The sequence below is a fragment of the Mobula hypostoma genome, chromosome 5, assembly GCF_963921235.1.
Source record: "Mobula hypostoma chromosome 5, sMobHyp1.1, whole genome shotgun sequence".
In the NCBI taxonomy this organism is placed as follows: domain Eukaryota; kingdom Metazoa; phylum Chordata; class Chondrichthyes; order Myliobatiformes; family Myliobatidae; genus Mobula; species Mobula hypostoma.
In genome coordinates, this window is record NC_086101.1 from 110,311,211 (window position 1) to 110,338,030 (window position 26,820).

Below are 26,820 nucleotides of genomic sequence, written 5' to 3' on the forward strand. Positions count from 1 at the left end.
TTGGAGGCTACTCAGACGGAATATAAGGTGTTGCTCCTCCACCCTGGCACAAGAGGAGACCATGGACTGACATATCGGGACAGGACTGGGAATTAAATTGTTTGGCCTTAGGGAAATTTCGCTGTTGGTGGATGGAGCGGAGGTGTTTGAAGCTAAGCTAACCTCCTCTCCCTGCATTGTCCCTGTGCACCCCCCCCCGCCCCTCTCTAACACTAATTTCTTTTCCCTCTCTCAACAAATGAGGTCAGTAGATGAAGAAAGGAAAGGTTGTAGCATAACTAGCTTGGATAAGAATCTTCTTTGATTTATCCTCGCGTCTCATTGACGCCTCGGGTCTCGGCCCGAAACGTCGACTGCACTCTTTGCCAAGCCTGCTGAATTCCTTCAGCATTTTGTGTGTTGTTGGGCGGCGACCTTGCCGTTTCTTCAGCATTTACGAGGCCGAATTGCTAGCTCGACGCTCAACCCAGCACGGATAGAAAGCGTGCAAGTTGCCGGCCACATTCGGACCCGGAGCCGTTTGCATCGAATTTCGGCGCGGATGCCACTACACCACTGGCCGGCTTAGATGGCATTCGTGGTCAGCATTAACCAGGTGGGCCGAACAGCCTGTTTCCTTGCTGTGCGATTCAGTGACTATCAAACTACGCCGCCGACCCCAAACAACTTAACCCTTACAGCAAACCTTTCCTCGGCCTACCAGCGGAATTTATTGCCGTTTTTTTTTAATCTTGACTGGGAACTTGTGAAAGAATTGAGCAGAAAGAGTTTCCTTCCTCCTTCTGCCTAGAGATGTTCGGGCGGTTCCGATCTGACCGAAGCCCGGGATAAATGCCGGACGATCCTGGGCCCAGCCCTCTCCTTGAGTAGATCATGCTGAAGGTCTGGACTTTGAGATTGTGAAAGCACTGATTGCTTTAGTTTTGATTTGATGTGATTTATGGTTCTTATCTCTCTTGTCTGCCACAGAGGTGTCAAAGGGCGAGGCTGTTCAGCTGGGGTAACTCGCTTTGCACCTGGGCTGCTCCTTACACCGGCCGGGCTGAGGACGACAGGACGGGTGCTCCGTACCCCGGCTGGGAGTGCTCGGGACCGGGGCTCGGAGCAGAGGGAGACCGCGGGAGGGAGTCTTCACACAGGTCACCCTGGTAACCCCGGGTCGGCGAAGGTGGGGTGGGGGCGGTGCGGGCGAAGAGAAGGAACCGGCCAGAGATTCGGAGTCAGGGGAGCAGGTGTGTCATCTACCTTACACACTCCTTCCTCACACCTGCTGCATGTTTACACACTGCTGTGTTTTTACTCACACGGATCACGTCCTTACACACTCCTCACACCTGCTCAGCATTTAGGTTGTCTCACACCTGCTGTGTGCCTGCACACTACCTCACACTCACTGTGTGCTTACACACCCCTCCTCACGTACCACACGCTTACATGCTCCCCCGGTGCCTGTTCTGAATTTAGACACTGTCTCACACCTGTTGTGTGCTTACACTCTTCATGCTTGCAGCGTTTTTACACACTTCTCACCCCTGATGTGTGTAATTCCTCTCTCCTCCTTACACTTGTGTGCTTCACACTCCTTTTATAAACCTACACATTTCACACACCTTCTCTGTGTTTACACACTGTCTCACATCTATTGTGCACGTGCACTCCCCTCCTCCTCATAGCTGTTGTGTTCTGCTTCTCCCCAGGACCCCGGCAGGGGGCGGTGATGAGGATGCGGACCCCCAGCCTGACCGAGACTCTCTGTGTGTTCCAGTGGGTCTTGACCTTCCTGGCGATGGGTGAGATGCTACCGTTCTCCGAGGCTCGCCTCCTCATACTTGGTTACAAAGTTCTGCCCGATTGGTGCCCAGTAATTCTCCCAACAACCCCCATCCCCATCCTCGGGTATCAAACAATGTACCAGGGTGTGGTGGTGGGGGGGGGTGGGTGGGTTCACAGCCTGAAAGTTCCAGCGATAACCTCATGGGAGCTGTGAGAAGATGGTGTGGTTCGGATGGTGGGGATCTTCCTGAGGCAGTGCCTCCTGTAGATATGACCGATGGTGGGGAGGGGTGTGTCCGTGATCTGTTCGGCTGAGTTCAACACTCTGTTGGCTGGTTTCTCTCCGGGATGGTAACAGGATTTTCTGTCTGCTTCTAGGTGTCTTTTTCACCCTTCTGACTGTGTACTTGCTCTTCACGCCTCTCTGGCCAGTGTCTGCCCTGTACCTTGCCTGGTTGGCCATGGATAGAAACACCCCCGAACGAGGTAAGAGTGAAAGTCCTCTGCTGATCCCATAACCATCCCATGGGGGTGAGTTCTAGTGGGCTGCACAGCCAGCTTTAATGGCCACTCACACTCGAGAGTGGGGACACCAGAGCTGCCAAAAAGACGAGGCAAAGAGGCCCAGATCACTACAGTGCCAAAACAGGCCATTTGGCTGGCCCACCTAGCACTTTATTCTCTTATTGATATCTTTCCTGTCGGTAGGTGACCAGAACTGCACTCAATACTCCAAATCTGGCCTCAGCAACGTCTTATACAACTTCACTATCGCGTTCCAACTCCTGTACTCAACACTCTATGAAGACCAATGTACCAAAAGCTTTAGAGCACAGAACAGTACAGCACAGGACAGGCCATTCAGCCCATAATATTGTACCAAACCAGCTATAAAGCAAATCAAAAACGGCCAAACTGTAATCCCTCCTACTTACACAATGTCCATATCCCACCATCTTCCTCACATCCATGTGCCTATCCAAATGTCTCTTAAAAGCCTCTAATGTATTTGCCTCTACCACCATACTGGGCAGCGCATTCCAGGCAAACACCACTCTCTGAGTAAAAAACTTACCCCTCACATCCCCTACGAACCTACCCCCCTCACCTTTAATACATGCCCTCTGGTATTAGACATTTCAACAATGGGAAACAGATTACTCTACTCTACTCTACTCTATCTACTCTATCTACTCTATCTATGCCTCTCATAATCTTATAAAGCTGTATCAGATCTCCACTCAGCCTTTCCAGAGGAAACCAACCAAGTTTATCCAGCCTCTCATGATAGCAACATGCCCTCTAAACCAGGCAGCTTCCTGGTAAACCTCTTCTGCACCCTCTCCAAAGCCTCAATATCCTTCCTATAGTGAGGCCACTAGAACTGTCTGCCATGTGGCCTAACCAGAGTTTTATAAAGTCGCAACATAAACCTTTATGACCCTATCTACTTGCCACACTACTTTCAAGGAATTATGGACATATTCTCAGATCTCTCTGTTCTACCACACTCTTCAGTGCCCTTGCCACCATGTAAGACCTACCCTGGCTGGTCCTCCCAAAGTGCAACACCTCACACTTGTCTGCATTAAATTCCATTTGCCATTTTTCAGCCCATTTTCTAGCTGGTCCCGATCCCACTACAAGCTTTGATTCCCTTCCTTGCTGTCCGCTACGTGCCCAATTTTGCTGTCAGATGCTGATTCAGTGAACCACATTATCATCCAGATCATTAATATACGAGATCAAAGTCAAAGTCAAGTGTATGATCTAATTTACAGATACTCATTTGCACAGCTGCAATGAAAAACTGACTCGTGGCAGCAACAAAGTTCAAAGGAAATTTCAAAATAAATTTAGTATCTAAGTATGTATACATTACCATATACAACCCTGAGATTTATCTTCTTGTGGGCATACTCAGTAAATCTATAGAATAATAACCACTGCAGAATCAATGAAAGACCGCCCAACTAGGGTGTTCAACCAGAGTGCAGAAGACAACAAACTCACAGTATAAAAAGAAATAATTATAATAAATAAAAAGGCAATAAATATCGAGAACATGAGATCAAGAGACCTTGAGAGTGAGTCCACAAGTTGTGGGAACAGTTTAATGATGGAGCAAGTGAAGTTGAGTGAAGTTATCCCCTTTGATTCAAGAGCCTGATGTTTGAGGGGTAATAATTGTTCTTGAATGTGGTGGTGTGAGTCCTGAGGCTCCTGTACCTTCTTCCTGATGGCAGCAGCAAGAAGAGAGCATGCCTAGGGTGGGGGAGTCCCTGATGATGGTGCTACTTTCCTGCGACAGCATTTCATGTAGATGTGCCCAATTTACCTGGGATGGACTGGACCGTATTCACAACTTCTTGTAGGATTTTTCCATATCATATCCATATAACATCATATAAGCAGCATTCACAAGAACAATATAATTTGAACAGACAGTTTTTGCAGGAAAGAACGCAAATAGAACAAACAAAAGCAATGTGCTCTGCGGTGCAAAGTGATCAAGGTGGCCATAGTGTTGCTATACTGAGGTAATGATTAGGGTCAAGAACAGAATGGTCGACGGGAAGTAGCTGTGGTGTCGAACTTCAGGCTTCTGTACTTCCGGCCTGATGGTAGTTGCGAGGAACACGCAAAATGCTGGAGGAGCTCAGTGGGTCAGGCGGCAGCTCAGTGAGTCAGGCGGCGTCTCACTGGCTGCATCACCATTTGGTATGAGCGGGCAGGGGCACTGCACAGGATGGAAATGCAGAAAGTCGTGAGCTCAGTCATGGGCACTAGCCCCCCCCCAGCATCTTCAAGGAACGATGCCTTAAAAAGGCGGCATCCATCGTCAATGAGCCCCCTTCACCCACAAATCCTTGCAAGTCATCTCCGAACCATGTCTTCCCTGTAACAGGGGAAACTATACATTAGCCGAGTGCGACCTCACCAACAACTTACGCAACTGCATCATGATGTCACAACTCCTGTACTCTGAGCCCTGACTGTTTACCTGGTAAAGATTAGTTTGTTTGGATTATGATTAAGAAACCTAAAGAGAGATTACTGAAGATTTGGCTTATTGATTGGGATAATTAAAGCTAAACTTGGATCAAGTTTTTCCCCTTTTTACCACAGGGGTTTATTCTGTCATTATGTTATTATAAAATACTACATTATTCCACAATTCACACTATTTAGAGTTTCAAATGATAATGCAGTTATCTCTATTGTGTGTTTAATATTTCAATATCATTTGAGTAATCTTTTCTATATGTATTGGTTGATTAAGCATTGTTTTTCATTTAAGTAATTCATATGTAAAACACATGAATTGAGTACATCATCACGCTACTATGTGATACGTGCACGCCTCGCTTAAAGTAAACACAAAGTTAGACCCAGATTGCCGGACTCCTGTGTCTTCTTTCAAATGATGTTGATGTTTTGAAGTTACAGAACATAACAGTCTCCATCCAGAATGCACTCAGGCTACTGTGGGGATCTTGCAGATCCCACATTGCACCTGTGGATACTGTATGCTCCTTCCCCAGGGACACTCAGGAACGGAAGTAACCCCAGGAGAGGGGAGGCCAATTGGCTTGGACAGGTCCATTCACCTGCACCTGTGAATGCCCACCTTGGCTGGGCAGATCAAGTCTACGCCTTCTGCATTGATATGACAGTTCCTATCAGAACTTGTTGTTTGTTATGTGCCATGCCGTATGACGTAGGCAATCATGGTGACCATTGTTATTCTTGGCAAATGTTTCTACAGAAGTGCTTTGCCATTTCCTTCCGGGCAGTGTCTTTACAAGATGGGTGACCCCAGACATTATCAATACTCCACAGAGATTGTCTGCCTGGTCCCAGTAGTCACATAGCCAGTGTGATATGCACTAGCTGCTCACACGACCATCCATCGCCTGCCCCCATAGGTTCATGTGACCTTGATTGGGACGCTAAGCAGGTGCACCTTGCCCAAGGGTGACCTGCAGGCTAACACAGATAAGGAGCACCTCACCCCTCCTTTGGTAGAGGTGTATCTCCGCCCTGTCATGCTAGGGTTAAATCGGGGTTTGCTAGGCGGCTTGAAGGGTCGTAAAGGCCTGTTCCGCATCGCATCTCTAAAAACAAATACATTCTATACACAGTACTCTATGTGCGGCCTCATCAGTAACTTCTACAGCTGCAACATAATGTCCCAACTCCTGTACTCTTGTGTTGGGTGGACAAGTGGTTAAAGCGTTCATCTAGTGATTTGAAGGTCGCTAGTTCGAGCCTCAGCTGTGGCAGTGTGTTTGTGTCCTTGAGAAAGGCAGTTAACCACACATTGCTCTAGCGTCTGTGCAAGGAGTGGCACCCCACACGGACTTCCAATCTGTGCTTTGTAAGGCATGAAAATGCCCGACGCAGGCCTCTCATGGTCTGAGTCGACGTTCTCTCCCTCCCCCTCCAGTACTCGGTACCCTGACTGATGGGACATTTATCAGGAGTGCTGCGTACACAGAGTCACTAGTGTTATTAAGGATCCCACCCATCCACTCATCATCCTCTTTGACTTTCTACCATCAGGCAGGAGACTCCGATGCATAAAAACAAGAACGGTCAGGATGGGAAACGATTTCTTCCCTAGGCCATTAGGCTTCTAAACTCCCTGTTGCATTGTGTTCAAAGTTTCAGTGGTTAATCTGTTCTGTAGTTTACGGTATTTAATTTATGCACTTTATTTTGTTTATCTATGTGTAATTCATTTGTAGATTTCATCCTTACTTTCATAAGTTATTGTGTGGTACATGTGTGTACTACAGTGCTTTACACCCTGGTTTGGAGAAACGTCTCGCTTGACGGTATATATGTATAGAATTAAATGACAGTAAACTTGACTTGGCTTGGAGGCCAGTGTGCTAATATAAGACGAATATCCCCACAGAGTGGAGCCTGGTGGTGATTTTCTTTGACAAAGGTTGTAATTCTGATCGGTTGGTTTCATTTCCAGGAGGTAGAAGATCAAGGTGGGTCAGAAGCTGGAGAGTATGGAAAGGAATGAGGGATTATTTTCCTGTGACGGTGAGATCCTTTCAGAATTCTCAAATTTACCTCAGGGAGTCAGACAGTAAGGAAGCGGGCCTTTTGGCCATCCGTCCACTTTCCGGTTACACTGATCCCAATTTATTCTCCCAACATTCCCATCAACTCCCACCACTTACCCGCACACCCGGGGTGGGGCTATTTAGAGGGGCTGATTAACTCACCAGCTCTGCATGTCATTGGGATGTGGGCAGGGAATCGGAGCACCTGGGGGGAAAGCCATGAGTTCATAAGGAGAATGTGCTAACCCGCATGTGCACGTACGCACACGCACACACACACACACACGCGCGCGCGCACACACACACACACACACACACACACACACACAGTGGTTGAGATTGAAACCAGGTCTCTGTTGTCCCTCGCCAATTATTGGCAATGCACCAGCCAGGATCAAGCCAATTTCGCTCACTCTCCCACGATGTTCACTCCTCTCTCCGCGCTGCTGAAGCCATGAGACTGTTCCGGCTGCTACATGCTTTGCGCCGATTTGCCCCATTAATATGATGAACTGAGTCCAAGGTTTTGGGCCAAGTTGGTTGCTCGGGGGATTCAAATCTAAGGACTCAATTTGCCCAATCAGTGTTCCTTCTCTTCCTCTACACATTGGGTGTTGCTCTTTCTTTTCTTAATTCGGTTCTTTCGGGTTTCTTGCTTTGGGGCTGCCTGTAAGTAGAAAAATCTTAAGGTTGTATAGTTTACACATACTTTGATAATAAATGTATTTTGAATCTTTGAGTCTTTGAAAATATCCTACTTGAATGCATAATGGCTTAGTATGATAACTGCTCTGCACAAGGTTGCAAGAAACTGCAGAGAGTTCTGGACTCGGCTCAGAACGTCACAGAAACCAGCTACAGACTCTGTCTGTATTTCTCATATACAACTTCCACTTAGTATTCTAACTCCTGTTCTCAGTACTTTGACTCATGAAGGTCAATATGCCAAAAGCTCTCTTTATGGCCCTATAAACCTGTGACATCACTTTTATGGAATTATGGATTTGTAGTCCCAGATTACTCATTCTGCTGTGCTCCTCAGTGCCCTGATGTTTACTGGATACTGAGACTGTAGCATTGAATCTGCGAGCTGTTAGTTCCCCCCCCCCCCACATCGCTGTCACAGCAGTGATACCTCTCTCCCTCTCTCTTCCTCATTAGTGCGATAAAGAGCCTGTGGCATGTCAAAGTGCTGGGTTTTGGGCTGTAGTTTTTGATGGACTGTGGATCATGGGATCTTTGGGGGCTTTGCTGTTGCTTGCACGGTGGATGGTGGGGGTGGCTGATGCATCCTGCTGGAACAAGTGGGGGGAGGGTTGATGCTTGTGCATGGGAGGGGGAGAGGGGGAAGGGGGAGCTTGGGGTTTAACATTTTTCTGGCATTCATTCTTTGGGGTTTTCTTCTGTTTTGTGGATGTCTGCATAGAGTAAGAATTTCAGGTTGTATAGTGTATACATTCTCTGACAGTAAATGGAACCAGTAAACCATTGATAAGTCCTAACCTGGTTTGTTTTTCCAAAGTACAACACCTCACATCTCTCCGCATTAAACTCTACCTGCCATTTTTGCTCCATCCCTCCCCCTCCTGTCTTCTCCTATCATTTTGGATCTCCCCCTCCCCCTCCCACTTTCAAATCTCTTACTAACTCTTCCTTCAGTTAGTCCTGACGAAGGGTCTCGGCCTGAAACGTTGACTGTACCTCTTCCTAAAGATGCTGCCTGGCCTGCTGCGTTCACCAGCAACTTTGATGTGTGTTGCTTGAATTTCCAGCATCTGCAGAATTCCGGTTGTCTGCCATTTTTCAGCTCGTTTTTCCAGCTAGTTCAGATCGCAGTGCAAGCTCTGATAGCCTTCTTCACTGTCTACTATGTCCCAGTCTTAGTTTCATCCGCAAATTTGCTGATCCAAGTTGTCTTCTCTTCCAACTACATCCCCACACCCTTCCTACCAGCTTGTGAAGATGTCCAAGCTCAGCCCCAAAAAGAACTACATCCTCGGCTACCACCCCCACGGGATAATGTGCTTCGGTGCCTTCTGCAACTTCGGCACGGAGGCCAACCAGTTCTCCAGGGTGTTCCCAGGCATCACCCCGCATCTGGCAACGCTCAACGGCCTCTTCCGTCTGCCCATCTTCAGAGATTACCTCATGAGTTCAGGTAGGGTCAATGGTGGCCAATAATTGGCATGGAGTAGGTTCCTTTGAAGTCAAAGTTAAGTTTATTGTGTTCTGCACAAGTACAATATATGTATGTGAATGTATGGGAAACTTTCTTGGAGCAGAATCACAAGCACATAGCACTCACAAGAAAAGAGCAAATTAAATGTAAACTGTTTACAAGAAGGAACATAATTAGAACAAAAATTGCAAAGTGAACAAAGTGGTCATAGTATTGCTAAACTGTAGAGATCTGTTTGTTCATTATGTCTCGTCATATGACGTGGATGATTACAGACTTATGTAATTGCCCACAATGTCCATGGTAGTCCTTGGAAAGTTTTCTATAGAAGTGGTTTGTCATTGCCTTCTTCTGGGTGGTGTCTTTACAAGAGGGGTGACCTCAGCCATTATCAATACTCTTCAGAGATTGTGTACCTAGCATCAGCGGTCACAGAACCAAAGCTCGTGATGTGCACCAGATGCACATACGACCATCCACCACCTGCCCCCATGGCTTCACATGACCCTGATTTGGGTAGGGGCGGAGGCTAAGCAGGTGCTACACCTTGCCCAAGGGTGACCTGCTGGCTAGTGGAGGGAAGAAGTGCCCTACACCTCCTTTGGCAGAGACGTATCTCCACCCTACCACCCATGTAGTGCTTTGGGTTGTGCAAAGCACCCAAAATGGTGGAGGAACTCAGCAGGTCAGGCAGCATCTACGGAGGAAAATAAGCTGTCAATAACTTGGGCCAAGAACTTTGATCAGGACTGGAAGGGAAGGTCTCAGCCCAAAACATTAACTGTTTATTCTCCTCCATAGATGCTGCCTGCATTGCTGAGTTCCTCCAGCATTTTGTGTGTATTGCTCACCATTTACGGCATCTGCAGAAATTCTTGTGCCTGTGAATAGGGCCGTGCCAGCTGGTTTAGGAACCAAATGATCAAAGGGAAGTAATTACTCCTGAACCTGGTGGTGTGAGACTTCAGGCTTCTGTACCTCCTGCCTAATGGTAGTTGTGAGAAGATGGCATGGCCTGGATGTTGAGGACCTTTGACGATAGACTTTGCCTTCTTGAGAAGGTGCATCCTGTAGACACCATGGTGGGGTGGGATGTGCCTGTGATGTATTGGGCTGATTCCCCTACTCTCTGCAGCTTCTTACATTCAGGATCTTTTCAACAGTTCACCTATTTGCTGAATGACCTCAACCTCCAAAGAAAGGAAAGATGCTGGTATATGTTCATTATGATCACATCTGTGTGTTCGGCCCAGGGCAAGGCATTCAACATGTTAACACCCAGGAATTCAAAGCTGCCGACTTTTCCCAAAATAATGTATATATTTCGGTACATATATAGAGCTAGGCTGCCTAGGACTTTTGCACGATATTGTTCACATTTTATGTATTGCACTGTACAGCTTGCCACTATAGAAAAACACATTTCATGACACATGAGTGATGATACAAGTACAAGGCCTTGGTGAGACCACACCTGGAGTATTGTGTGCAGTTTTGGTCCCCTAATCTGAGGAAAGACATCTTTGCCATAGAGGGAGTACAAAGAAGGTTCACCAGATTGATTCCTGGGATGGCGGGACTTTCATATGAAGAAAGACTGGATGAATTGGGCTTGTACTCGTTGGAATTTAGAAGATTGAGGGGGGATCTGATTGAAATGTATAAGATCCTAAAGGGATTGGATAGGCTAGATGCAGGAAGATTGTTCCCGATGTTGGGGAAGTCCAGAACGAGGGGTCACAGTTTGAGGATAGAGGGGAAACCTTTTAGGACCGAGATTAGGAAAAACTTCTTCACACAGAGAGTGGTGAATCTGTGGAATTCTCTGCCACAGGAAGCTGTTGAGGCCAGTTCATTGGCTATATTTAAGAGGGAGTTAGATATGGCCCTTGTGGCTACGGGGGTCAGGGGGTATGGAGGGAAGGCTGGGGCGGGGTTCTGAGTTGGATGATCAGCCATGATCATAATAAATGGCGGTGCAGGCTCGAAGGGCCGAATGGCCTACTCCTGCACCTATTTTCTATGTTTTCTATGTTTCTATAAACCTGATTCTGATCTGGGTCTCTGTTGTGGACTGAGAGTGGGAAGGGGGCAGGGAGAGGGGAATCACGTTTGGGGAAAGGCGAAGGGAGTGGGGAGAGAGTGGGAAGCACCAGACAGAATCAGAATCAGAATTGAGTTTAGTATCTCTGGCATGTGCTGTGAACTTTGTTGATATTCAGCAGCAGTACAATGCAATAGATGATAATAACAATCAGCTCTTCAGTTTTACCGATGTTGAGCAAGAGGTTGTTGTTGTGGCTCCACTAAACCAGGTGACCTATCTCGCCCTGGTAACCCGACTTCAAACCTGTGATTCTTTCAAAGGCAGTCATTTAGATTAGTAAATTGGTTTATTATTGTCACGCATACCAACGTGAAGTGAAAAATTTTGTCCATACAGATCATTTCATTGCAACAGTGCATTGAGATAGTACAAGGGAAATCCAGTAACAGAACGCAGAATAAAGTGTCCCAGTTACAGAGAACGCGCAAGGGCCAATAACCAGCTAGATTGTGAGGTCGTGAGTGCATTTTATTGTACTAGGAGGTCATTCAGTAGTCTTGTATATACCCAGAGCATGTAACCTGTCCTAGAGCTTGGTTGTATGTGCTTTCAAGCCTTTGTACACTTTGTGGCCACCTTATTAGGTTAAACTATTCTGCTATTTTGGGTGATTTTGATCGGGGTGCTATGCAGATAATGAACGACACAGAGCTATATTGACCTGAATTGAGTTGACCAGAATATGCCTGGACTGACTTGATTTTTAAAAAATATTCTGTGTTTTTCACTCATTCTTTTTTCTTTTTTGCTGTTTGCATGATTTTTTTTTTTGGTGTGTTGGGGGAGCAGTTGATATTTTTCTTTAAACAGGTTCCATGGTTTTCTTTGTTTCATATTTGTCTGTGGGATGACAAATCTCAGAGTGATAGACTGCATACATACTTGATAACAAATGCATTTTGAATTTTTGAACTGTACACCCATTGGTTAATGCAAATATCCAAGGTGGCAGCAACTCAATGCATAAAAGCATGGAGAAATGGTCAAGAGGTTCAGTTGTTGTTCAGAGCAAACATCTGAATGGGGAAGAAATATGATCTAAGTGATTTTGAGTGTGGAATGATTGTTGGTGCTGGACGGGGCAGTTTGAGTATCTCAGAAAACGCTGATCTCCTAGGACTTCCATGCACAAGAGTCTCTCGACTTTACAGAGAATGGTGTGAATAAAATCAACCAGTGAGAGATAGTTCCATGGGCAGAATTGCCTTGTTAACGACAGGAATCAGAGGTGAATGGTCAGACTGGTTCAAACTGACAAGAAGGCGACAGTAACTCAGATAACATGTGTTACAACAATGGTGTGCAGACGACCATCTCTGAATGCACAACACATTGAACCTTGAAGTGGATGGGCTACGGTAGCAGAAGACCACAAATCTGCACTCAATCGAGCAGGTACCTAATAAAGTGGTCACTAATCGCATCTTTTGTCGATTTGGTACGGGGGAGAATAGAAAAAGACAGGGCTGGAAAGGGGCCTTGAAGATGTTGTCTAGTTTCCCAAGGAAGCAGGAAATGTAGACAGAAGCTATGGGTGATGTTTGTTTCTGTGATGTACTGAGTTGTGTCCACATCTCTGCAGTTTTTGGTGATCAAGGGCAGAGCAGTTGCGGTACCAACCCATGATGCATGCAGATAGGATGCTTTCTACAGCTGCGTCAATAAACGTTGAAGCATGCCAAATTTCCTTAACTTCCTGAGGACACAGGGACACTACTGAGTGTTTTGGCCATGGTGTCTATATGTTTGGACCAAGACAGGACATTCTCATCAGTGAATTTTTAAGTGCCCTTGGTTCTATGCTGAGTCACACACTCCATAGCTAGACCATAGTATTCATTCCTGACGTAGTGATCAAGATTGTGAGGTCAGTTCAAAAGTCAGATGTGAGGATCGGTGGTGAACTCAAGTGCAGTAGTCACAGAGACTTCAGCAATTCAAACCAGACTAAAGATTCATCAGGATTCTGTATAGTTTGTCTGAGCTCCTGTTAGTTTTTCTAGTTAATAAATTAACTAGAAAAACTAACAGGAGCTCAGACAAACTATACAGAATCCTGATGAACAGAAATCACTGACGATACACAGAAGGACTAGTCTGAGATCCACATGACAAAGAATCACAATGAGTCGATAAAGAGGGGGTGGCGTGCCCCCCCCACCCCTAAATACACACGTAGGAGTTTCAGACACAGACAATATTGTGTTAATTAAATTATCTCAAATTGAATAAAAGTGATCAATACAAAGAGTTTAACAATCCCCATGATTACAAATGAGACACCTGCAACACAAAGTCCAAAGACATACAATTAAGACATAACAGGCAAACAATCCAAAGACAACACAGACCCACGAGGTGACATTGAGAAAATACAAACCACATACTAACTGAAAAAGAAATGTTTAAATGATCCCTGTTTGTGATGCCAGATGGTTGAAAGGGAGGTAGCTGTCTCTGTGCCTGGTGGTGTGGGACTTCAGGCTTCAGGACCTCTGGTGAGATGAGGCCATTGCCCAGATGGTGGGCACACAGTGTGGTGTTGGATTGTCTCTTCTTTCTTCCCTCAGAAGAATGAGAGGGGACCTTATGGAAACATATACAGTAAAACCAGGCAAGAGATAGATAAGATTGAGACAGGAGAGTGGTTTCCACTGGTAAATGAGGCTACAATTAGGGGACATAGCCTCAAGGTTTAGGGGAGTAGATTTAGGATGGAGATGAGGAGGAGCTGCTTTTCACAAATCTGTGGAATTCTCTGCCCAGGAAAATATATTTGTTGTAAGCAGTTCAATTAAACCTGGAACAATATGATAGAAACAGCACAGTATAGGCCCTATACTGGCGGGGTGGAGATACGTCTCTATTAAGGAAGGTGTAAGATGCTCCTTCCTTCCACTAGCCTGCAGATCACCCTCGAGCAAGGTGAAGCACCTGCTTAGCCCCCCTCTGCGATCAGGGTCACATGAAGACATGGAAGCAAGTGGTGTATGGTCGTACGAGCAGCTGGTGCATATCACAAGTCCTGGTTATCCAGGCGGACAACCTTTGAAGAGTATTGATGATGGCTGGCGTCACCCATCTTGTAAAGACATGCCCAGAAGAAGGCAATGGCAAACCACTTCTGTAGAAAAAATTTGCCTAGATCAGTCATGGTCAGGAGACGATGATCACCCATGTCATTGTGATGATGATGATATGCCCTTCAGAGGGAGTTAGATATGGCCCTTGTGGCTAAAGGGATCAGGGGGTATTGAGAGAAGGCAGGTATAGGGTCCTGAGTTGGATGATCAGCCATGATCGTACTGAATGGCGGTGCAGGCTTGAAGGGCTGAATGGCCTACTCCTGCACCTATTTTCTATGTTTCAGCCCACAATGTTGTGCCAGACTTTTAACCTTCTCTAAGAACAATCTCACCTTTTCCTCCTACATAGCCCTTCATTTATCTGTCATCCATGTGCCTATGTATCTATTGAACTATTGTATCTGCTAACCCATCAGGAGCTCTGACGCTGGCCTGATTCACTGCCAAGCACAGGTACATTGTGGGCTCTCTTCTAGTTGGCCAGTCTATATCCTTCCTGTACAAACCTAACTAATCCTGCCCCATCTAAACCTTTGGAACTAAGGAAGCACCAATCAATATTAGAGAAGTTGAAGTCCACCATGACAACAACCCTGTTATTTTTGCCCCTTTGCAAACTCGGCCTCCTGATCTGTTTGTCAGTGTCTATATTGCTATTTTGGAGTCTATAGAGTCATAGAAAACTACAGCACAGAAACAGGCCTTCAGCCTGTCTGGTCTGCACCAAACCATTTAAACTGCCTAGTACATCAACCCGCACATGGACCATAGCCCTCCATACCCCTATCCATGTACCTATCCGATAGTCTCTTAAATGTTGAAATAGAAATTTCATCCACCGTTTGTGTTGGCACCTTGTTACACCTTCTCACCACCCTCTCAGTGAGGAGGTGTCCCCTCATGTTTCCCTTAAATATTTCGCATGTCATCTTTAACCCATGACCTCTGGTTGTAGTCCCCCCCAACATCAGTGGAAAAAGCCTGCTTGCATAAACCTTGTCTGTACACCTCATAATTTTGTATAGAAGAAAGCCCTTAAGTCCGAGTGGAGTCATCGGGACACCGTTTTTTTGGCAGGCTTTCTCATTTTTACGAGGCCGAGTTGCTAGCTCGACGCTCAACCCAGCATGGATGGAAAACGTGCAAGGGAGCCGGCTGGATTCGAACTCGGGAGCCTTCGCTCCGAAGTCCAGCGCTGATGCCACTACACCACCAGCCGATGATAATTTTGTGTACCTCTATCAAATCTCCCCTCAATTTTCTACATTCTGGGGAATAAAGTTCTAACCCATTCAATCTTCCTTTATAACTCATGTCCTCCAGACCTGGCAACAGCCTTGTAAATTTTCTGTGTACTTTTTCAACCTTGTTTACATCTTTCCTGTAGATCAGTAACTAAAACTGCAAATACTCCAAGTTAGACCTCACTAATGTCATATACAACTTCAACATAATGTCTCAATGCTTATGCTCAGTACATTGATCTATTAGGGTCAGTATGCTTAAAGCTTCCTTTCTGAACCCATCTATCTGTGACGCCACTTTCAATGAATTATGGACCTGTATTTTCAAATCCCTTTGTTCTTTTACACATCTCAGTGCCCTACCGTTCACCGAGTGATTACTCCCTTCCTGTTTCTGACTTCCACCCACACTGACGCAGGAAGCAATCCCTCCTTGATGCCCTCGTTTTCTGCAACTGTGATGCTATCTCTGATTAACAATGCCACCCCCCCCCCCACTTTTACTTCCCTCCCTGTTCCTTTTGAAACAACAAAGTATTTTAGGCAAAATTTGCTGAATATTTGCATAATAGGGCAATCAAGGGTTATGGGGGAAAAGGCAGGTTGGTAGTGGTCATCCATGATCTTATTAAATACCAAAGCAGACTCAATGGACTGGGTGGCCTCATTCTGTTCCTAGTTCTTATGTTGTAACGTTCTCTCCCCTCCACCTCCCCCATTCCCCCAGGAGCATGCTCAGTGAGCAGGTCAAGCCTCAGACACCTCCTGGAAGAAAGGGGGGAGGGCCAAGCAGTGGTGATCGTGGTGGGGGGCGCAGCAGAGTCAATGACTGGCCGGCCGGGCGAGCACGGGGTCTTGCTGAAGAACAGGCAGGGCTTCGTCCGGATGGCTCTGGAGCACGGGTAGGTCGTGGAGTTTCCTGTCTGCGCGGATGACAACCACATTTGGTTGGGCAATGCACCGATCCACGTGCCAGTGGAAGGACCCGAACCTTCTCTTCAGCCTAGGCGTTGTGTTCACCCTCTCCCTTCCTCCACAAACATTGTATCCCCTTCCCAAAGACAGATCTACGCTCCCTCTGCGTGACTGTCAGCATACTCCCTTCTCCAGCTCACACAATGTCCAGGGCATCTCCACCGCCACTCCTCTTGCTGGCTCATCCCCTCACATGATTGACATGGATTTCCCCAGTCAAACAGGGGCAACTGTCGAGTACACTGGGTACAGGAACAATTTCATTTTATTTATTTATTGGGATACAGCGAGGAATTGGCCCTTCCAGCATTTCAAGCCACGCTACCCAGCAATCCCCCGATTTGATCCTAGCCCAATTATGGGACAATTTATGATGACCAGTTAACCGACCAACCAGTGTAGTCACGGGGAGAATGTACAAACTCCTTACAGACAACAGCAGGGATCGAACCATTGTCACTGGTACTGTAGAGCGTTGTGCTAACCACTACTGTGCAGTGTAGACCCCGAGAAACTAACTTGCAGCAGCATCATCGGCTAGTAGGTACGTACAGACAAAACAAAGAACATGATTTAAAGGATGGTGAATTGGAGGAATTTGTTGCTCTCAGTTCCCTGCAGCCATCGGGAAGGAGATTCAGGAGCCTTGTGTCCCACACCACCAGGTCAGGGACAGTTATTACCCTACGACCAGCTGGCTCCTGAACTATGTGGATAACTTCACTCACCTCAACACCAAAGTGATTCCACAACCTATAGACTCACTTTCAAGGACTCTGCATGTTCTCAATATTATTTATTATTATTGTATTTTTTTTTCTCAGCACAAGTAGGTAAAACCTAAGGTACAGGCATAGCCAAGCACACTCATTCCTCAATTACTAGGACCCTTCTGATTATTCTAGGCGTGTTTAGTAATGTGGCTTAGTGGAGATTTACATCAATAATGTTGTGTAGACCTAATTGTTTAATGCTATTGCGTAGTGTCTTTGGGATGATAGCAGTTGTAGATATTAGTATTGGGACATGTATACACCGTTCATGTTCCATAGTCTTTCAATTTCCTCTTTTTTGTGTTTTCACTTGCTGAGTTCTGTAAGTTATGTGTGTTTGGAATGGCTATATCTATTAAGTAAATTGTTCTTGCTTGTTTATCCTGTATTATTATATCCGGACGATTATTATGGATTGCCCTATCTGTAATAACGTATCGATTGTAATATAATTTGTAGGACTCTGACACTAAAACTGGACCAGGCTTGTATTTACAACAAGATGTGATTTCTTTTATGAATTGTATTTTAAGGTATGATGTTGATGAATGATGGTTGCCACCTGATTGTGCCTGTGTAAGTAATCAGATTGAGTGGGATCCTGTAATGTTTTGAATTGTTTCTGGTTTCTCTTGGCATTTTCTGCAATAATCATCTTGAATTTGTTGGTCTTTTATTATTATTTCTTTTCTCTCAGTTCAAGCTAGTAAAACCTGAAGTACAGGCATAGCCAAGCACACTCATTTCTCAAATGCTGGAAACTTTTGGACCATTTTAGTGGTGTTTAGTATTGTGGCGTTCTGAAGATTTACATAGATATTGCTGAGTAGTCCTAATTGTTGAATGCTATATTATTATTTTTTTTCTTTTTTGTATTTGCACATCTTGTCTTGTTTTGCATATGAGTTGTTTATTTGTCTCTGTGTGTAGCTTGTCATTGATTCCATTGTATTTCTTTGTATCTACAGTGAATGCCCGGAAGAAAATGAATCTCAGGGTAGTATATGGTGACATATACATACTTTGATAATGAACTTCAACTTTGAACATGGAGCTATGTAGGCCAAGTCTCTGGGTGTATTGATGTTGAAGATTGATAGGTTTTTGATTGGTAAGGGGGTTGAAGGTTAGGGAGAAGGCAGGAGAACGTTTTTTTTTTCCAGCCATGATTGAATGGCAGAGCAGACTTGATGGGCCAAATAGTCCAATTCTGCTCCTATATCTTATGGTCTTATACAAAACACTGAAGGGAGAGAAAAGGACAAAAGAGAAAAAAAAGTATTCAAACACAAGACATAGTGTAAAAAAAGCCTCACAATCCATAGCCATGCAGGTTGCTGGTGTTACTTTGCTGAGATAGTGATCAGGGTTTTGTAGATCGTTTCAAGAACTTGATGGTTGTAGGAAAGTAACTGTTCCTGAACCTGCTGGTGTGAGACTTCAGCTTCCTTTACCTTCTGCCTAATGGTGGTAAGTGAGCACGGTGGGGATCTTTGATTACAGATACTGCCTTCTTGTAGATACTATCAATGGGTGGGGAGGGCTGTGCCCACTACCCTCCACAGCCTCTAGCCTTCTCTCTCCACTCCCCAGGACCATGTATAAACCCACGAAGGGTGTAGATAGGGTAAATGCACACAGTCATTTTCTCAGGGTTGGGGAATCGAGAATTAGAAGGCATAGATTTAAGTGTAAAGATGTTGGAATATTGTATTCAGTTTTGATCATCATGCCATGATATGTCAAGCTGGAAGGGAGCAGAGGAGATTTATGAGAATGTTATTGGGTCTCAAGGGACTGAGTTATGGTGAGAAGTAGATTGGGACTTTTTCATTGGCGTACTGGCAAACGAGGGAGACCTTAAAAGGGGGTGTATAAAACTGCCAGGGGCTCAGAAATAATGAGTGTGCACAGTCTTTTCCCCAGGGCAGGGAAATCGAGAACTAGAAGGAAAATGTTTTAAGATGTGAGTGAGGCCTCCGTTGGTCAGGGTCGACCATGGATGCTGCGTCCTAACTGTCTAGGTACACAAACCAGGGCAGTACGATATGGAGAGTAATCTGTTGCCCATGTAGCAAACTCCCCTCTCCAAGCATCTGACAAACTCAAAGGAATGGCAGGCACCAGCAGCCTCGCAGAATTTGCCATTCGGCCATTGAACTCAATATTAGATTGCCTTAGGGACTCCAGTTCCGGATTTTTCCCCTCGGAGTTTGCTCCCGAAACCTTCCCCATGAGCGGGTACAGCCACAAGGCAGCAGGGTTTTGAGATCCGTTTCCCTTCTCCTAGATGAGCCGCCAGCCACGGCCGACAAGCCCCGTCGGCCCAGAATGACTGGTTTTGAGGTGGCAGTAACCCACCGTTGCCCCTTCTCCTGTCAGTAGAAACAGTTCTGTGAGGTTCAGTAGCTGAGCCACACATGAAGACCAGGAACTGGACCTGGTTGTCAGAGGCCATTTGAGATGCACGCCATTGGGAACGTTTAATAAGTTGTGAGAGCTTATATCCCCACTACAGTGAAATGTGCCATTTAAAAGCAAGTGGTCATGGTAGAATTGACAGAATTTGAGCATAAGAAAGCCAAATGCCAGGAACTGGTAGCGCAGTGCCAGAGTCAGGGGTGGAGAGCACGATGGGAGTCTATAGAGGTGGGGTGTAGATGTTTTGCTGGCCAATCGCTCGGCAGAACCTACTCTCTCCTCAGCTTTACAGGAGGGGGCTACAAAGAAAAGAGCCATCAGGGCCGTCACGGAGGCTGCTGAGGGAGCCTCCAGATGGCTGTGGATTGAGAGGAGTCACTTGTGGACCAATGCTGCTGGGACACAAGCCGGGGCCTAATGACCCATGGCTGGGTTGCCTGGGCAAGAGTGTCTGATTTTGAAAGGCCCAAAACACCCGATGACCCCAGGTTACATCACTGGGGACGTGTCCCAGCGCACCCTAGGATGTATCTCAGCAGCATTAACAACCAGTATGACTGAGGGATGTGCTGGGCACAATCTGCAAGTGTTGCCACACATTCTGGCACCAATATAGCATGCCCACCAAGGTTAGCATAACACAGAGCACAACAAAATTGAATATACCAAGTCAAAAGAAAATCAACAGGAAAACAAGCCCCTTTCCTCCCTCTCACCCACACACATGGAAGTCCTCCAGCACCAGGACAGGCCTTAAGTCTCCAGACTTCAGCCTGAATCTTGGTCGGCCTGGACCAGCTGGGCCTCAGGGTCTGTTTTTATAAGGCCATATGGCATAGGAGCAGAATTAGGCCTTTTGGCACTTTGAGTCTGCTCCACCATTCCATCAAGGCTGATTTATTATCCATCTTAACCCTATTCTCCTGCCTTCTCCCTGTAACCTTTGACACTCTGATTAATCAAGAACTGATCGACCTCTGCTGTGCATACACCCAATGACTTGGCCTAGTTAATTCCAGATTCACCATCCTCTAGTTAAAGAACTTCCTCCTCATCTCTGTTCTGAAGGGACATCCTTGTATTTTGAGGTTGTGCTCTCCAGTACTCGACTCTCCCACTATCAGAAACATCCTCTCCACCTCCACTCTATTTAGGCCTTTCAATATTCAATAGGTTTAAGTGAGAACCCCATCATTGTCCTAAACTCTAGCAAGTGCAGGCCCAGAGCCATCAAACGCTCCTGTACTGTATGGCCCTATGACACAATCAGTTCTGGTGACAACAGCCCTCTCTTCATCCTCCTCTCCTCCCTCCCTTCCGCTCAGGGCCGACCTAGTTCCTGTCTACTCTTTCGGAGAGAACGACGTCTATGACCAGGTAGTTCTAGAGCCAGACAGCTGGGGGAATCGACTGCAGCGGCAGTTCCAGAAGCTGGCGGGCTTTGCTCCCTGCCTGTTCAGAGGCCGTGGTCTCGTGTTCAGCCGCTCCTGGGGCCTGCTGCCCTTCGCCAGGCCAGTCGCTACTGTAGGTGGGTATCACAGTGGCCATCCCTCGTGCACTTGCCGGCTGCAGCTTGCGTTAAAAGAGAGACTGCACAATGTTTCACCTTGCGGGAGAGAACAACCACAGGAAGCCAATATTCTGTTTAGTGACCTCAATACTGGGATTGGCTTATTAAAGTCACATATACTTAGATGGGTGAAACTTCATTAAACATCATATCACATCACACCACAGGCAAAGCCCTACCCACCACTGAGCACAGCTACAAGGAGTGCTGGAACAAGAAAGCAGCATCCATCACTGTCCACACCATGCCCCTTTCTCACTACTACCATCAGGAAGGAGGTACAGGAGCCTTGGGTCCCACACGACCAGGTTCAGAAGCAGTTATTATTCTTCAGCCATCAGGCTCCTGAACCAGAGTGGACAATTCACACACCCCAACACTTAACTGATTCCACATCCTACGGACTCACTGTCAAAGTCTCTGCAGCTCATGTTCTCAATATTATTTATTTATTAATTATGATTTGCACTATTTGTCTTTTTTGCACATTGGTTGTGTCTCAGTCTTTGTTTACATATAGTTTTTCATAAATTCTACTGTATTCATTTATTTTCCTGTAAATGTCTGCAAAAAAATGAATCTCAAGGTAGTAGGAGTAGGCAGCCGTCAATCCCAGGGGATCAAGGGTTTGCCCCTCTGGTGGACCATGTCCTCTCCAGGGGGTAAGCCCGGGTGGGAAGATTTGAAGAACCGGCTGTTGCCCATGCAGCGGGATCCCCCTCTCCACGTCACTGATGTAGTCCAAGGGAAGGGCAAGCGCCGATACAGCTTGGCACCAGTGTCGTCGCAGAGACTGCCAGAGTGAAGTTGTAAACAACATCAAACTGCCTTAGGGATCCGGGCTCCTGATTTCTTCCTCAGAGTTTACTCCCAAAGCCCTTCCCATGGGTGAGTAAGGCCGCAAGGAAGCAGAGGTTTAAAACCAGAGCTTTCCTTCTCCTATCCAAAGCTGACGAGCCCCACCTGCCCGAAGCAACTGGTTTTGAGGTGCCAGTGGTCCGCCTTTTCCCCTGCTCTTCTCAGCAGAAACAGGTCTGTCGGGCCTAGTAGCTAAGCCACGCGTGAAGGCCAGGAGTTGGACTTGGTTGTCGGAGGCTGTTAGAGATGCACATCATTGGGAGCACTTTATAGGTAGTGGGAGCTTATCCCCACTACCTCTCCGGCTATGACAACCCTAGCAACCCTCAAGGTAGTATGCAGTGGTCTACTCTATATGTACTTTGATAAAGTTCAAAGTAAATTTTATTACCAAAATATATATATGTAACCGCGTACAACCGTAAGATTAATTTTCCTGCGGGCATACTCAGCAAATCTATAAAATAGTAACTATAAACAGGATCAATGAAAAATCAACTAGAGTGCAGAAGACAACAAACTGTGCAAATGCAAATATAAATAAATAGCAATAAATAATGAGAATATGAGATAAAGAGTCTTTAAAGTGAGATCGGGGAACATTTCAATGATGGGGCAAGTGAGTGTAGTTGACCCCTTTGGTTCTGATGGTTGATGGGGAGTAACTGTTCTTGAACCTGGTGGTGTGAGCCCTGAGGCTCCTGGTGGCAGCAGCATGAAAAGAGCATGGCTTGTGTGATGAGGATCTTTGATGATGGATGCTGCTTTCCTACGACAGCATTTCATGTAGATGTGCTCAATGGTTTACTTTGAAGATACAAAAAGTTAGCTTTTCATTGAAGATGCTCCAGCACCTCTACTTTCTCAGGAAGCTAAAGAGATTCAGCACATTCCTGTTGACCCTTACCAACATTTTATTAAATTGCACCATTGGAAGCATCCTATCTGGATGCATCACAGCTTGTTATGGAAACGGCTCTGCTCGAGACTGCAAGAAAATGCCGAGCATTGTGTACACAGCTCAACACATCACAGAAACCAGTCTGCTCACCTCAGTCTCTGTCTAAACTTCTTGCTGCCTTGTCCAGCAGTCAGCAAAATCCGAGAACTCACCCACCCAGACAGTCTCTCTTCTCTCTCCCATTGGGCAGAAAATAGTAAAGTCTGAAAGCACCTATCACCAGGATCAAGAGTGCTTCTATCCCACTGTACTCACACTCCTCAATAGACCGTTTATATGGTTGGGTAGGTTCTTGACCTTTCAATTTACCTCATCATTGCCAGTCAGGTCAGGTTTCCCATTACACTACTGGCATTTAGGGCAATGAAGCTCCTCCATCTCTGGTGGTGTTCAGGGCTTCCTTCATAGTGTCAGTAGCTTCCTCTCGGTTTTCACTACTGTCTGTCATCCTAGTCCCGGTTGGAAACTCTGGAATACTTTGGTACTCAGAGCATTCAATTTTGCTTTACCAGTCTGGGTTGCTAGCCCTGAGTTGAAACCCTGAACCTGGAGGAACAGTGGACCACTCTTAGTCTGACCTCTACCCTTTGACCTGTTTGGCATGGGTGACCCTATCGAGAGCCAAAGCATAAAGCCCTGACTCCAGCCACATAGATCCCTGGGTCATTGAGGCACACGAGCCTCTGAACCCAACATTAAGATTGTGGTCCTCTTGGAGGACTCCATCATAGTCTTGCACTTTATTGTCTGTCCACTACTTTCTCTGTAGCTGTAGCACTTTATTCTGCATTCTGTCATTAACTTTCCCCTGTACTAACTCAATGTAATGAAATTATCTGAATGGAGGGCATGCAAATCAAAGTTTCCCACTCCACCTCAGTATGTGTGACAATAACAGAAACCAGTGTCCGATAGCGTAGACAGTGAGAATCTTTCTCCAAGGTCATCATCATATATGCCACGTCTTATGATGTAAGTGATCATGGTCTTCCCATGCTGCCTCTCAGACCGATCCCATTTGCCCCAGACCCCACCAATATTCTCCTCCTCATCATCAACATTATGTACCATGCCACATGACGTAGGCGACCAGGATCTTTCCATGAGCATGACCGTTCTTGACAAATTTTTCTATACCGAAGTCGTTTGCCATTCCCTTCTACTGAACAGTAACTTTATCAGATGGGTGACCCAGCCATTGTCAATATTCTTCAGAGATTGTCTGCCTGGTGTCGGTGGTCGCATAACCAGGACGTGTGATATGCACCGGCTGACCATCCACCACGTGCCTACCTGATCCCATGGCGTCCCATGACCCTGATCAGGAGGTGTTACACCTTGCTAGCAGAGGGAAGACCTTAAGACCAAAGAGCAGAATTAGGCCAATTAGCCTATTGGGTCTGCTCCACCATTCTATCATGACCGATCCCGGATCCCATCAACCCCATACACCTGCCTTCTGGACATAACCTTTGATGCCCTGACCGATCAGGAAACGATCAACTTCCACCTTAAATACACACACGGACCACAATCATTAGCAGAGCATTCCACAGACTCACTACTCTCTGGCTAAAAAAAAAATTCCTCCTTACCTCTTTGCTAAAGGGTTGCCCCTCAGTTTTGAGGCTGTGCCCTCTAGTTTTGGATACCCCCACCATAGGAAACATTCTCTCCACATCCACCTTATAGAGTCCTTTCAACATTCAGTGGGTTTGAACGAGATCTCCCCTACATTCTTCTAAATTCCAGGTAACACAAGCCCAAAGCTGGCAAACGCTCCTCAGATTTTTTGACCGCTTCATTCCCAGAATCTTCTTTGAGAGTTTCCTCTGGACTCTCTCCAATGACAATACATCCTTTCTGAGATATGGGGCCCAAAACTGTTACAACACTCCAAGTGTGGCCTGACTGGTATCTTATAAAGCTTCAACATTATCTCCTTGCTTTTATATTCTATTCCTCTTGGAATGAATGCCAACATTGCACTTGTCCTCTTTACCACAGACTCAACCTGTGAATTAACCTTCTGGGAGTCTTGCACGAGGACTCCTAAGTCTCTCTGCACCTCTGATGTTTGAGCCTTCTCCCCATTTAGATAATAGTCTGCACTATTGTTCCTTTTACCAAAATGCATTATCATACGTTTTCCAACACCATATTTGATCTGCCACTTTTTTGCCCATTCTTCCAATTTGTCTAAGTCCTTCTGCAATCTACCTACCCCTCTACCTATCTTCGTATCATCTCCAAACTTTGCCACAAAGCCACCAATTCCATTATCTAAATCACTGACAAATAATGTGAAAAGTTGCAGTCCCAGTACTGACCCCTGAGGAACACAAGTAACTGGCAGCCAACCAGAAAAGCCCCCCTTTATTCCCACTCTCTGCCTCCTGCCTGTCAACCATTCCTCTATCCATGGCAGTATCTTCCCTGTAATGCTATGGGATTTTTGTCTTGTTAAACACCCTCATGTGTGGCACCTTATCGAATGCCTTCTGAAAATCTAAGTAAATGACATCCATTGCCTGTCCTTTGTCCACTCTGCTTGTTACTTCCTCGGAGAACTCTAATAGATCTGTCATGCAAGATTTCCCTTGACGGAAACCATGCTGACTTTGACTTATTTTATTATTAGTCTCTAAGTACCCGAGACCTCATTCTTAATAATGAAAGAAAGGAGCACCTTACACCTCCTTTGGTAAAGAAGCACCTCCACCCTGCCTCTACCTCGGTACATGTGACAATAACAAAGACCAATTGCCAGTAGCTTAGGGGGAGGGTGGGAACAAAAAGGTGTGAGAGAGAGGGGGAAGGAGGGAATGTGGGGGAAAGAGACGGGGGATAGGGAGACAGGGAATGGATGGGTCATTGATTCCCCTCACCACTGGGCAGACCCTCCTGACTCTGACCACACAAGCCCAGGCAGTGGGCAGTGATGATGGAGTATCGGGGTGAAGGCCGAATGAGGGTAATGGGGGGGTTAACGTGGGAGGAGAGGATGAGCCACTCCTTAACTGTTCTCTTCTCTCTAACAGTGGGCAAGCCCATCGCTGTCAAGAGGATGCCCAACCCTCCTCAAGAAGAGGTGGATCGCTACCACACTCTGTACCAGGAAGCCCTTCTCAGGCTCTTTGATAAGCACAAGACGCGGTATGGACTGTCCAAGGATACCAGGCTGACCATACACTGAGGCCCATCACCCCTCTTCACCCTCTGCCCACATCCCTCCACGTGAAGCAAGAGTATCGAACCCCAGCCCTCAGCTTCTTCACTCCATATTCTCCCACAGGGACAGGGCAGGACAGTTATTCTGTGTAGGCCGTGAGGCCTAGGCCACTATCAATAAGCTCACTATCTCCCACAGGGACTGAGGCCTTGTTCATCCATACCCACAGGCTCTGAGGCCTAGCATGCACCATCAATGAAACCTGGGGCCTGGCTAACCATCTCCCACAGGTTCATCAACACCCACAGGCCCTGAGTTTTATGAGAATGTTGCGGAGACTCAAGTGACTGACTTAGAAAGGTTGAACAGGTTGAGAACTTACATATTGCGGTGTAGGAGATTAAGAGGCAACCTTTTAGGGATGTGTAAAATCAGGAGGGGCATAGTTAAAATGAACGCTTGCAGTCTTATTTTGCAGGGTTGGGAAACCAAGAGGGCACACATTGAAGGTGAGAGTGGGAGGGATTCAATAGCAACCTGAGGGGCAAGATTTTCACCTAGTGGGTGGTGAGTATGTGGAGTGAGCTGCCAGAGGTTGTGGTTGAGGCAGGCATGCT

The 26,820-nt window shown here is 46.2% G+C and overlaps 2 protein-coding genes across 4 annotated transcripts in view; one reads left to right on the plus strand and one right to left on the minus strand.

The window, feature by feature from the left end:
- The first annotated feature begins 1,009 nt into the window (after positions 1–1,009).
- LOC134346909 (diacylglycerol O-acyltransferase 2-like) lies at positions 1,010–26,243 on the plus strand. 3 transcript variants are annotated; one of them, XM_063048747.1, is made up of 8 exons: positions 1,010–1,232; positions 1,698–1,790; positions 2,152–2,259; positions 6,764–6,834; positions 8,811–9,015; positions 16,201–16,375; positions 20,968–21,170; positions 26,073–26,243. In XM_063048747.1, the coding sequence occupies exons 2-8, from the start codon at positions 1,718–1,720 to the stop codon at positions 26,225–26,227; spliced, it is 990 nt and encodes a 329-aa protein (XP_062904817.1). In that variant the 5' UTR covers positions 1,010–1,232; positions 1,698–1,717; the 3' UTR covers positions 26,228–26,243. The 3 variants fall into 3 exon arrangements, with proteins under 3 accessions (XP_062904817.1, XP_062904818.1, XP_062904819.1); XM_063048748.1 differs by having other exon boundaries at positions 1,014–1,148; XM_063048749.1 differs by having other exon boundaries at positions 1,018–1,139.
- The window catches only part of LOC134346908 (2-acylglycerol O-acyltransferase 2-like), a 39,589-nt gene continuing 19,645 nt past the window's right edge, over positions 6,877–26,820 (minus strand). The window contains exon 6 of the mRNA XM_063048746.1: positions 6,877–7,524. Within this exon, the coding sequence (XP_062904816.1) occupies positions 7,487–7,524 (38 nt within the window). The 3' untranslated portion in view covers positions 6,877–7,486. The remainder of the gene's footprint in view (positions 7,525–26,820) is intronic.

Coding starts and splice junctions, on each gene's coding strand:
- LOC134346909 (XM_063048747.1), top strand. CDS start 1,718: ATGAGGATGCGGACCCCCAGCCTGACCGAGACTCTCTGTGTGTTCCAG. Junction 9,016..16,200: donor AGATTACCTCATGAGTTCAG/GTAGGGTCAATG, acceptor CCATTCCCCCAG/GAGCATGCTCAGTGAGCAGG. Junction 16,376..20,967: donor CGGATGGCTCTGGAGCACGG/GTAGGTCGTGGA, acceptor CCTTCCGCTCAG/GGCCGACCTAGTTCCTGTCT.